Raw genomic sequence first — 13,570 nt, 5'->3', positions numbered from 1 at the left:
AGTCGAAAAGGAACCTTATTAAGAAAAATCTAACATATACATATATATATACATATATATATATATACACACACACACACATTATTAAACATCATAAATATTCAAATTGAAATCGATCAGAATTCAAACAAAAAATGTTATAAACTAAACTAAACTTGGACTAATAGAAAGGACTATAACTTATTAAAAAAATCAAAAATATAAATATAGACATTATTAAGAAAATCATAAATATTCAAATTGAAATTTAGTGCAAATTAACTTAAAAGTTTCATACAAAACTACCATAAGGATAATAGCATATCCCCTTTATTACTAGATAAGCTTCTCTATAAGCGAAAATGTTCAAAGAAAAGGAAAACTAGTAATATCTAAAACTTGGGTATAAACCATGTAGGAGACGTATTCTCGCAAAGTGCATCGTCACCTTGGTAAAACTTTTTAAAACACAAAGATGTCATATCATACACACCCATATCATGTCCACGTAATCTCACCCTTCCATGTCTCCAAAAGTCTTTTTCATCATCGGTAAAGTAGATAGCATTTCTTTGAGCATTTGATATATCAGCAAACATTGATGTGTTATTACCGACAAAAAAAGAAACATCCATCAAACATTCAACTTTTTCCCACAACTTATTCTCAACGTCAAGCTTGTACACAAAAAAATCATATGTACGATAGTCCGAATAACCATCATCATCTAAAAAATCCTCCTTCATTCGAGAGACTACATGCAAATGACCATCAATCACCACCATATACATCTCTCCATTCCCCGCAAGTACATATCTAAAAACATCACATGGAACCGGTAAATAAAGTTTGGCCGTAAAATCAGATTTCATGATATCACAATAAGCAAGTGTTCCGTCTTGATATAAAATGAGTAATACTCCGTCCCAAAAACACACATCAATTACTTGATAATATCTAGCGCAAGATGTATGTATTGGTGTTCATGTTTGGTCTCCAAGACGAGCAAATGCTAGATTGTCATGCCTCCAATGGATCGCCATTACAAGAAAATCATCACTTTGAGGCATTTTTAAGACAATGAACTTGCGTACGCTCAATTTTTTCCAATCAATATCAAAGTATAACTGATCATTAAAAATATCATCTTCTGGATCGATTGGCAACGTTTGCAGGGATGGGAGGTTTAGTCGAGCTTTGGTGATTGGATTAAATAACTCGATCTTCTTGTTAAGGTGTAGCATCAAGATAAAGCCATATGGAGAACCCCAACATCGCGCCCCAAAAGTCTCCGGGAGACTTAATTCGTAACACTTATTATTTTTTTCAATACTTAATATTTTCCGACAACCATCATCATTATTTTTATTCGTAGGCTCGCCTAGTAACAACCAAGGTGTTGTTGGTTTATCAACACGACTCCACTCGAGTTTAACCATATTGAAGGCATGATTCCATGAATGACATACCGCAGAGAAATAAACCAAGTCCTCAATTGAATCCAATTTCAATGCAATTATACCAAGGATATCTTTGGGCAACATAGACCAATAATCACCCATCTAATAAACAACATCACAAACATATAATCAAATCAATAATCATAATTAATTACAATCAATAATTCAATCAAGATCCTATATTGAGTATATTCACAACTAAATTAATCGATTAACACTAGAATGTGTGATTAATATTCAATAGATTATAACAAATTATATATCCTCTAAATTGGCCAGATTATCAAATTAAAGGGTTATATAAACCAAACTATCAAAAATATGAATAGCAAAACAAGCATCATGAGTACCTAATTAATACTTTCAATAAAATTAAAAAGCCTAAATTTAAAAAGCTATATGACCAAATCATCAAAAATCTGAATTACAATATTTTAACAACAGTATTTAATCATAACCGATTTTTAAAACCCTAAATTGTCAATAAAATTAACGATTATGTGAAATTGATATTCGATGATGAAATTGCAATATCTTACCTAATAAGCCTTTTCAAAGGTGGTGCTATTAAGCTCAAAAAAATATACTGTATAGACTATTAAGTGCTCGTAGTGCGTTGTTAAGGGAGAGGAAATTTTATACAGAATTTTACATGTACAGTACAATACAGAGTACTGTACTTTTTTTTTTACACTTGCCTAAAAAATAACTTACTAATTTTGAATATTCCTAACAAAATAAATAAATAAATTTAATCAAAAAAATAATTGTCGTTGTTTTATGTTTATTTTATTTTTTTTGTTGAAAAAAAATCTTTGTTGTTTTACTTTCCTTTAACTAGTTTTGATGACCTGGTAATATTTCTTTGTTCGTTCATTGAATTTTAAGATAGTATTTTTCTTTTTGTTAATATAATAAATGATTAATTATTAATTTTCAATCTCACAAAACTTTTACAAACGGTGTTATGTAAGAAGTACATATCCCTTTTGACGTAGCATAATTTGACATAAGAGGCGAAACTCATGCTTTGAAATTTCAATTAGGGCTATCTCAATCTCATGCTTTGAGATTCAGCCATCTAGTTTTAATGGTTTAGACTTTAGAATTAAGTTATAACATACAACTACACAAGTACTCTACATGAACATGAACATGAATGACAAATATGGCTTGTACATTCTTAATAGGAAATTTTCACATTTGCTACCACTAAAAACACCACGCTTCACATTTGCTACATGTTAAATTTTTTTTTTTATTTTACTACCACCTAAAACAGAGTTTGTTAAAAATCACTACCACATGCCTTATTCTGTTACTATTTCCGTTAGTGGGCCCACTCCATCGTTTAGCCACCCCTCCAACCACCTTGCAGCCACCCCTCCTCCTCACTGCCACCCCTCACCTCCCCCCTCCCCCTGCCGGCGCCGCCGCGCGAACCCACCCCCTCCCTTTCCCCCACCCTATGCGCATCCAATCCCCCCTTCCCCGTTCTTGAGCTCCGACCCCCCACCCCGAACGAAAACCACCCCCTTTCCCCTTCCCTCCACCGGAAATCAGCCCCCCTCCCCTGATTCCCCCACCGAAATCGACCCCCCTCCCCTTCCCCTACCCTTTTCGGCCATCCCTAACCCTAAACCACCACCCCAAAACCACCCTAAACGAATTTTAGGGTTTCAGTTGTGGTGGTTTTGGGGTGGTGGTTTAGGGTTAGGGATGGCCGAAAAGGGTAGGGGAAGGGGAGGGGGGTCAATTTCGGTGGGGGAATCAGGGGAGGGGGGCCGATTTCCGGTGGAGGGAAGGGGAAAAGGGGTTACGGTGGTGTTGGTATGGGTTTTGGGGGTTACGGTGGCGGTGGTGGTTTGGGTTTGGGGGTGTCGGCTTTGCAATTTTGGGTGGGGAAAAGGGAGGGGGTGAGGTCACCGGCGCCGGCCGAATCTTTAGGCGCCGGCCGCCGGAAGGGGGGAGGGGGAGGGTGGCAGATTAGGGGAGGGGGTGGGTGGGGTTGCTGGTTTTTTTTTTTTTTTTTTTTTTTTTTTAAAAAAAATCTTTTTAATTTTTTTTTTTTAATAAACTGATTTAGGTGGTAGCAAAGTAAAAAAAAAAAATTAAATAGGTAGCAAATCTGAAGCGAGGCGTTTTAGGTGGTAGAAAATGTGAAAATTTCCTAATAATTAATCATTTTCTCAACTGATTTTTTTTTTTTTTTTTTTGGGATTCTCAACTGAAAATTGATATTTGAAAAGTCTAATTTATAACATACAAAAACGTCTAATAATAATAATTATTATTATTATTAGGCTCGCCTAGTAACAACCAAGGTGTTGTATGTTTATTAGCACGACTCTACTCGAGTTTAACCATAGTGAAGGCATGGTTCCATGAATGGCATACGGCATACCGCATACCGCAGAGAAATAAACCAAGTCCTCAATTATTTCCAATTTCAATGCAATTATACCAAAGATATCCTTTGGCAACATAGACCAATAATCACCTATCTAAACAACATTACAAACATATAATCAAAACACTAATCATAATTACAATCTATTAGCACTAGACTGTAAAATTTATATTCGATAGATTAAAACAAATGGTTATCTATAGTAATATATAAAGTGAAAGGGGTTTTGGGTGATAAATTTTATTTTTCCAAAATACCCTTCTCATCTAAAAAAATTACCATTTTTTTTTAAATGTAACTACCATCTTAAAAAACTACCATCTTTTTTTAAAAAAAATATTTTTCAAGGAAAATCTAATTTTATTATTTAGCCTACATGACACCATCGATATAGAGCGTGGTAGATTACTTATATTGCAACGCACGCACGTCTCTTAGCTTGTATATATAAAGCGAACTATCAAAAATATGAATAGCAAAATTTTAGAAACCAGCATCATGAGTATTTAATTATAACCAATACTTCAAAGAAAGCCTAAATTTAAAAACCTAAATTATGAATTGCAATATTTTAACAACCGTATATAATCACAACCAATATTTCAGTTCAGAACCCTAAATTGAGTAAAACCAACGATTATGTGAAATTAACATTCAATAGATTAAAACAAATAGTACCTCTAAATTGGCCAGATTACCAAATTAAAGGGTTATGTAAACCAAACTATGAAAAATATGAACAGCAAAAATTGCAATATCTTACCTCAGAAGCCGTTACTTTCAATGGTGGAGACTCGAGACTGATCGAAGAGAAAGCTCAAAAGCCGCTTCAATGGAGGATTCAGAAAACAGTTTAAGGGAGAAGAAATTTTATTTTATAGAGAATACAGTAGAGTCGTTTTTTTTGGTTTTAGGAAACTTTATAAGCACTTTAAGCAGACAATTTTACGTTTACGTTTACAATACAGAGTTGTAGTTGGCTTTTACTTGCCTAAAAAATAGCTTACGAGTACAAATTTAGAATACTCGAATGTACCCATGTATTTATGGTAATGCACGAGATTTACTTAATTACTTTGTATTATCGATTTACCGTATGTATGTTCAAGGAAAAACAATTAGTACTACTGGATCTTGTGAAGAACTTGTTTGTACTGGACCTTTCCCCGCAGAGTATCATTACTCCGACGGAATTAATAAAAGCTCGTGCTACCTTTCCCTCAAAAAAAAAAAAAAAAAAAAATTAGTACTACCTCTGTTAAATACGAAGTATTTGTTGTAACTTTGTCAAACTTTTAAATAAAACGGATGTTCAGTAAATTATTAAACATCCGTTATAAAGTGACAATAAAATGTGCAAAAGTTACACTAAAACGCACAAAAGTTACCGTGACATATATAAGAGTTATTTATGCTTTATTGATAAATTTGACAAAAGTGACACTAAATTTGACAAAAATGACACTAAATCTGACAAAAGTGTACCCGATGTACAGTAAATTACTGAAAACCGGGTGTATACAAAAGTTTTCCTTTTATCAATAATCATTAGATAATATAAACATTTAAAAGTTTAATTCAAAGCACTATGGGATATCAACAAGTCGAGAAAGATTAAAATTGTTAATGTGACCCTAGGTATAATAACGTTTCGAACATACTTAATTCATTAATTGTATGTAAGTGCAACGCACATATAAACACGGAATCATCATCAATAACTATATGCTAAAAGACACACCAGTAATGACACGTGTCATCTCATGGTGTGTCCTCAGTTTTTTATTTATTTTTTATTTTTTAAGAAACAAATCTTATACAAATATAGCTCTCTAAATTTATACAATATAATTACTTAAAAAAAAATTGACATATCTTTAACACAAAATATTTTTATAGCTATAAAAAAGACATTCTTAACATAAGTTTGATAACTTTTTACACATTTTATACCTGTAATCCCTTATTTTGATCAAAATTTGTCAACTATATTTTTAGATTTTATTTTGTTTGATTATAAATTATAACGATAGTTTAAAAATGATTATTGAAAATTTCCGTGCAAGGCACGAGACCTAACCTAGTATATTTAAAATTATGAGTTAACGCACAAAAAAATATTAAAAGAGTGAGAACGCATCTTAAGATTTGGAAATTCCACAAGGCCGAAAGTCCAGAATAGGACTTAAACCATTTCTTTGGAAGAATAAGAATATTCCAACGAGTATCCTTGATTCTTCATGTTTCCATCAAAAGCAAGGAAAAATGCCCATTATTTAAGAAAATAAGATCTTATTATAATATGCTAATATTATGCTATTAATGAGTCAAAAACAATAAACACCAAAAAAAAATGAGTCAAAAACAATAGAATTAAATTCTCACCCTTTTTGCAACATTATTAGCATTGTTTGTCTCTTCTTTAAGCAGGAATAGTCATGTAAATCAAAAATTTGGAATTCCACAATTATGTGAATATGACATGATAAGCTGTTGGCAGCTTGTTAGCAATAGAATAGTAGTTTAAAAGATACTTATACGATATTCTTTATTCGATTGTCTATATAGGAATACAACGTGTACCAAATATAATGACTCGTCGTGCACATTTCTTTAGGTATACTTGAGTGTATGATAGAATTTGCAAACATCCTTCAACATAGTTTTTTTATAATTCTCTTACAAAATTATCAAAATGTGATTCTTAGATTCTACCCAAATGCTAATCAAGACAACCCTCAGAACCAAAGGAAGCTGGCAAAATTGTAGCAACCAAGGAAGTAGTGAAGTCCTCAAATAAGCATTTATGTACAATTGCATTAATCTTCTACGCAATAGCTAATACTATATACTTACTATATAAACATATGTAATTTATATTCATATTCACCTTACCAAGTAGCTAAAGCCTACCAGTAACTGCACTGCCCTTTTCAATTGCTGAATCTCTGATCGTAGTCGTAGATCCTTAATTGGCTTCTATTATTGTTACTACTATTGCTGGTTCCTTCGTCGTTTTGTTGGCTTCCCTTTTTCTTTTTTATTTCTGCACACATATCTTCAACTAGAGGCTTCCAGAGACGAACACGGGCATTGATGAACCAATTCGAAACCTGTTATGATATTGCATCAGTTGTATAGCATGATATTTGCATCAATGTACTACTAGTATGTTATTACTGAAGTAACAATGAAAATGTAGAGCATGGTATTTGCATCAGTTGTGCGTTTCAGATGCGTGCTATAATTTTGCACTTAAGATTGTAAAAAGAATGTAATTATACCTGGCTTCTTGTTAATCCACTTTTAATAGCAAGCAAGTGCTTCTCTGCATCTTTAGGATACCTGAAAACCAACAGAATTCAGAATTTTTTTCCTACTCAGAAAATTTTGCACCATATTAAAATCGAGATCAACAGATTTAAGTATAACTAAGCCAAATCATTATGATTATGCATACGAAATGACTTATAACAGTCATAAGATTAATTTCAAAGTAAAGTTGTCAGACCAAAACATGCAGCATCTCGGCATCTGTAGTTGAACATTAGCAAGATTGTCATGAAAATCTTAATGAACTAAAACAAGCGGAAGGAGAAGTAAAGACATTATAACTTGAATTGATAGAGCATAACAAGTAGGTTTAATGCTTAGAACGAGAGCTCATTATCAGAACCCTTCACTGTTTGTCCGTTTCTTCCAATTTAGTTCACCAGGAAGGCACGACAGAAGAATACTACTTCTTGAAGGTGTGATTGAAACCAGAATAGTCAATTACTACTATAATAAACAAGAAACACTTTTTACTAGAAATCTGATCAGTAAGAACCTAATATGTTTTCTTCACAGGATTTTTTTGACATGGACCGCTATGAATCTGGAATGGTGTTATTCTAACAACGAATAAGGTGATTTCAGAGGCATCAAAGTTTTCGGTTTTCCTTGCTATGCTCAGATGTTACAAAAAGGTAACCTTTGACACTTGAAATGGACTTTTCAACTCAAAATTTGAGATGTTCTAAGAGTAATAGTACACTTGTTCACTAGTCACTATAAAACTCATGTTTGTAGTGCCTTCAAAACTGCTAGTTATAAAAATAGATAAGCAGAATGATTACAGCATAATTTCAATCAGGCAGAGAAATGATGCAGAGTTAAGAAAGAAATGAACTATTATCTAGTTGATACCTCCTAGAAAAGTTTCTAATTCTGTCACTGCTGAAAACAAACCACAGATAATGTGTAGTCAAGAGGAAAACAGGCAAATCTCAATCCATGTACATAACGAAGTTTAAAAAACACTCACGGGTGAAGAAAGTTGTCGAACATCCATGCTCGTAATACTGAAACAGATCTCTCTGGCAAGCCTCTCTGAGGTCTCCAGAGTTGATCTTTTCTCTTCAATTGCTGGATCGCCCACTGCTTATGAATGAAAGATTTGTCAATGGTTATCCCACTTTCTCGAGCATTTCCATTATCCATTCCCATTGCTAGGATTTGATTGCTAATCCTCTCCCTCAGATTTTTGTAGAAGAATGAGATTGTTTGAAGGGCAAAACAAGAATGTAATTGAGGGTCCAGTTCAGTTGCAGCATGGAATGCAGATATTACCATGTGTATCTCATCTAAGCAGCGATTGTACCGATCATCCACCTGCAAGGTACAAATGTGAAGAATTAGACATGTTGGCCAAGTCAAGAAAACAAAGATATGCATGAGGTTATGATTATATATAGGCAAAGTTGACAGCCTACCATTTGTAACAGAGCTAACATCTGTGACCTCTTTGAGCTTCCGGCTGGAACTTCAAATAATCCATCATTGTCATGAAACTCGTTGGTATTCTTGAATGAAGCCCCCGGATCAAAGAAGTTGTTAGAAGAGAAAGGATGACTTGAACTCGAGTTCACTAAACTTTTATCACCGTTATAACTGTTCTTGTCTAAACTGTCAAGTGAGTAACTTGAGATTTCTGAAAGAATTTGCTGCATCACTGAAACATATCTCGAGCCAGGTGTTACTGGTGGGAACTGGACAGGCCTATTTTTAGAAGTGCTACCAAGGGAGAGCTCCTTGCTGCGATGAGACTTATGTTCTGAGCCTAACCTAGTTTGAGACTGAGAACTGTTAATAACACCAGAGCAACTCAAGTCCGAGGGAAGAGACGGCTCACAAGTAGCAAGACTCAGAGAGAGCTCATTATGAGATCTAGAGGTTCCATAAGGATGACTTGTGCAAACATGTGTGGAGCTTGGCAATACCCACTCATTATTTGCAACTTGACTTCCATTGAATCGTATTGGTTCAAGTTCAGAAGTTGATGGTCTCCAGTTCATTTCTTGCTGCATCAGAAATCTGTTATGGTCCCATTTGTCATTTACATCACCAAATGAACCATCATAGCCACTGTTTAGAGTGGTTGGAATGGAGGAACTTGAGGCATAGGAGCAGCCACCTGAGAACATTGCTCTTAGAGATTCGGATGGAACCTCTTGTTGAAGAGAAATTATTGAATTGTTCGCATCATTATTGAATCCATTTCTGCTGGCTAGAATGGTAGGTAATGAACCAGAAGTAAAAGAGGCGTCTCCCAAGCAACGCTCTTCATAATTGAAGTTACCTCGGTTTATTAGTCCATCAAAGCAGACAGTTTTATCAGCATGCATATCTTTAAAGGATTGCCCTTGAAAAGATGGAAGCAATGGAAGTCCAAGCATGCTGTCATTCTGAGAGTGCAGTTGGTAGAAAGCAGTTCGAAACTGTGACTCTGACAATGATTGAGGCATTCCATCAATGACTGTAGGTATACAGCTGGGAAGATCTAACTGCATATGTGGCTCACTGTCCATGATCCTCAACCAGTAAATCTTTCAGATTATTGCAACAAACAAATCAGGCATTCACCTCACCAGGTAGACAGCGCCATGGTTCACCACCCACGTTTGGTAAGCCTGTGTGCCGGTATCAGCTCAGGTCAATCATCTTCAGAGATTATAGACTTGCAAATTTCATTAGTTTACCTGGAAATAAGACAATATAAAACACTGTCATGACAGTACAGTTGCGGCTTTATATGAGCCCTGAAGAATGGAACTTGGGAAACATCACCATTTGCAGGCAACACAACCATTGCAATTTTCTAGCTAAGATTTTTAAGAATATGATGAAACATGAGTTCAATGTACATTGCTTTAGCACCGTATTAAACAAAAGCATAAGATAGCACAACTATATCTACAAACACGAGGTCTGTTGAATATGCATTCGTTACAGAAATCAACATGTAAATTCACTGGTCGATTATGTATTTATCAAACAAGCATGTCTATAAATAAGAGGGATCGCTCAAACTATAGCAGATTAGCTATGAGAGACAACAATAGATAACTCCCAATTGTCATCGAAAATGAGAGCATTGACAATTCAGTCTTCTTGACACTAAATATGCTGGAGCAGGACACAAACAAGACTATGCTTGATTTAGTTGGTAGTATTTCTAAGATGGTAGCACCATAACCATTTTGCACACAACTAGTTTGGCAAATCAAGCCTTCAGAAGAACTTTTTCGCTATTCACCTCAAAGCAACACTTTATGCCGTCTCCAAGTATATTTCCTCCCTTTCCTAATAATGTACCTAAAATGAATAAAAGAACATCCACAACCCGGTCTCTCAAAGCTCGTCACAATCTCACATAATAAAATGAAGTTTACAAAAACACCTCCAAGGTTAATATAATTATAATTCTACGAAATACAAAGACATTTATGGGGTCCTTGTACTAAGTGGGAATGACAATAGAAGGTTGAAGTTTAAGATCCCATGTTTGTTCATTACGAAGGAAACGACGAGTAGGATTAAGATTAGAAGGGTCCCTATACCAATCAACTACAAAAGAATGGAACAAGTACTAAAGCTAGGGAATTCAGGTGTAAAGTCTAAAGCAATCGATTTCACAATCATCCTCCCTCTGACATAATCCATAAGGATAAGGGTAACCAGGCCATATCACATAGTTGTAGCAATGCATTAGAAATTTTCATTATTTTCCTTCATTCTTGTTTCCTTTCATCTCTAGAACAAACTATCAAGCAAACAATCCAAAGACAAAACACAACACTTAACTTCTTCTTACAGATTTGGCTTATCAACCATGTCTAAATTATATTGTAAGTTTGTAACACTAAAACATATTAGCACACTTCTAAACTCCATATCCACCCAAAATTTGCATCAATTGGAAAGAAGTGGGACAGTCAATGAATATATAACAACAATTCAACAATAACAAGAGCATTCAAATGTGCACAGGTTCTAGTAAGTGAAATATGATGGAGTCATATGAAACACTCATCATTCTAACATATAAAAAAAAAAAAAAAAAATTACAAGTATATCACACTAATTTTAAGTAAAATACAGTTATCCTCAAGTTTGTAAGGCAACAGTAAAACCCTCAAAAATTGAAGGCAACATATTTTCTTAGAATGAATTAATATGCATCTTTTACACAGGATCAAGTCAAGATACTAAATGTGCCACTAAAAAGCAAGATAACAAGAATAAAAAAAACATCTGAAACAGAGAATTTTTTAAAAAAGCAACAAGCATTTTAAGAAAGTTCAAGTTACAAATGCCATAAGATAAAAGTTTAGCTCATATTATATACAGGGTAAGTATTACTTAAAATAAAGTTGGCATCAAATCATGAACACTAAAGTAAAAGAAAATCATATACAAAAAGAACTAACCTTTCTTTACAGTTCTTCTTAAGAGCAATTAAAAAACATCTCAACTTTTGCCACTCAAAAACTATGCCAAAAGTAAACAAAACAATGAAGAGGATCAAGAATATTCAAGCCACCAAATGACCCAAATGTAAGTAAGACTTGATTGATTTTACAACCAAATCTAAAAAACCTCAGAAATTGAAGTGAAGGATTTGAAATGAGTGTTGAGAGTTCCTTTTTATGTTAGATGGAAAAATAATTATAGCCCTTCCCAAATGTGTTTCCTAAGGACTACCCAAAACAAGAAATCATTGGTTGCCTCTTTTCCCTCCAACAGTGCTACAATTGTAAAATTGTGATTCTAAAGGAAAGTGCCACTTGTGAAATAGTTCCCCATTGACAATAGTACAATACCCTCGACTCAAAGGTCGGATTAGTCAGAGTCTAATAAGTTTCTCATTACTAGGTAGCTTATCGGCTTAACAATCTAATAGTAAAAAAAATTGTAAAATGAAAAAGGAATAGGAAATAGGACTTGTCCCTTTGATAATATTTCCGGCTCAACTTTAGATTAGTAAGAGTTTAGTAAACGGTTGAATATGGAGTACTTTTAAACCTGAATTAAAATTGAGGGAAGGGAATAGTAAAATGAAAAAGGAAACAGGAAATGGTTTTTTTTTTCCCCACTTGACTTTGAAGAATCAAACAACCCAACTGAATTAAAAAGCAAAAATCCAAATAATTTTTTCACAGAAATTACTACTGTATTACACTATTCGAAGTAAAATACACAAGTGTAAGTCCAAGGAAACCCATTTCAGAGAACCAAATTAAAAGAAGGAATATTGCATATATAGTGTCAAAATTTTGCCATGAAAAAATTTAATTTAAAGGGTAAATGGACCCATAATTCAGGATAAAGAAAAGAAGAACAACCACACACGTTACACAATTGCAAAAACAACAACCAAAAAAATCAAAAATAAAAAAAATCAGAGAATTTGGAGAGAGAAATTACATTACTTGGTGCAGTTCCACTCATTTCTTTTGCAGGCTAAAGAGGGTCCCATTTTTATTTTTATTTTTATTTTATTTTTTGGGGATTGATTTCTCTTTTTATCCTGATCATGAGTCTAAATTATCTGGGTCACTGCAATTATAATGATGATCAAAATTTATAGCTGGATTCTTTCACTTTCTGATCAAAGTTCTGTTCATGGCAGAAGATTTTTTTTTTTTTTTTTTTTTTTGGGTTTGTGAATTATAAAAAGGGGAAAAAGTAGGATACTTTATAGACCCATTTAGAGACAAAATCCTTGAGCTCATGTGATTGAGAAAGATGAGTAAAATTTTGGATTTTAGGGGTTTTCAGGAGGTTTTGAAATGTGGTACGAGGGTTTTAGGTATTGGGTTTTTGAGGGAAAGATTATGAAATAAAACAGAGTACCTCTGTCTTTTGAATTTTTGGGTGTTTGCCTTTTCTATTAGGGGGAACGTATCATCATTATTCATTAGCAATTAGCATCTATACGACTATACCCATTTAATTTGCGAAATTTTTTGTATCAAACGGTTTAATATTCAATCTTGGATACTCCGTATTACTCTGTTACTCATATAGTCATACTTGTTACCAATTAAGACTTTGTTTAATTCACCTTATTTTTACTTATTTCAAATAAAATAAGTTTAGATTAAAAAAAAAATACTGATCAAATCATCATTTTATGTGTAATTTTTTATCGCTAAAGATATTTAATTTCGTAATGAAAATAACTATGAAAATCATATATTAATAAAATACACATTATTGCAAATCTAACTGGACCTCACTTGATATTTTTTTTCCGTATAGATTATCGTTTATTTAAGGTTAAAGTTCGATGAAATATGTTATTCAAATCAAATCAGATCAGACCAGATCTAAAAAACAAATATAAGGTGAACCAAACAAGCCCTAAGATATAATTTCAGCCTGTTTTGTTCAACTT

At 33.6% G+C, this 13,570-nt stretch overlaps 1 protein-coding gene and 1 long non-coding RNA gene across 3 annotated transcripts; both read right to left on the bottom strand.

The window, feature by feature from the left end:
* Positions 1–216: 216 nt before the first annotated feature.
* Positions 217–5,102, bottom strand: LOC110705457. The gene is made up of 2 exons (XR_002508080.1): positions 4,613–5,102; positions 217–1,541 (listed from the first exon to the last, which is right to left on the bottom strand). It is a non-coding gene; the product is annotated as an uncharacterized LOC110705457 (long non-coding RNA).
* Positions 5,103–6,403: 1,301 nt separating this feature from the next.
* Positions 6,404–13,226, bottom strand: LOC110705456 (homeobox protein ATH1-like). 2 transcript variants are annotated; one of them, XM_021883337.1, is made up of 5 exons: positions 11,601–13,226; positions 8,604–9,869; positions 8,156–8,502; positions 7,134–7,194; positions 6,404–6,962 (listed from the first exon to the last, which is right to left on the bottom strand). In XM_021883337.1, the coding sequence occupies exons 2-5, from the start codon at positions 9,696–9,698 to the stop codon at positions 6,783–6,785; spliced, it is 1,683 nt and encodes a 560-aa protein (XP_021739029.1). In that variant the 5' UTR covers positions 9,699–9,869; positions 11,601–13,226; the 3' UTR covers positions 6,404–6,782. The 2 variants fall into 2 exon arrangements, with proteins under 2 accessions (XP_021739029.1, XP_021739030.1); XM_021883338.1 differs by having other exon boundaries at positions 12,598–13,226.
* Positions 13,227–13,570: the final 344 nt, after the last annotated feature.

Source organism: Chenopodium quinoa, unplaced genomic scaffold (genome assembly GCF_001683475.1).
Source record: "Chenopodium quinoa cultivar QQ74 unplaced genomic scaffold, ASM168347v1, whole genome shotgun sequence".
Classification (NCBI taxonomy): domain Eukaryota; kingdom Viridiplantae; phylum Streptophyta; class Magnoliopsida; order Caryophyllales; family Amaranthaceae; genus Chenopodium; species Chenopodium quinoa.
This window is presented reverse-complemented; position numbering and strand designations above follow the sequence as displayed.

Coding starts and splice junctions, on each gene's coding strand:
- LOC110705456 (XM_021883337.1), bottom strand. CDS start 9,698: ATGGACAGTGAGCCACATATGCAGTTAGATCTTCCCAGCTGTATACCT. Junction 8,503..8,603: donor TGTTAGCTCTGTTACAAATG/GTAGGCTGTCAA, acceptor TGTACCTTGCAG/GTGGATGATCGGTACAATCG. Junction 7,195..8,155: donor TTCGACAACTTTCTTCACCC/GTGAGTGTTTTT, acceptor GTTGGTTTTCAG/GTATCCTAAAGATGCAGAGA.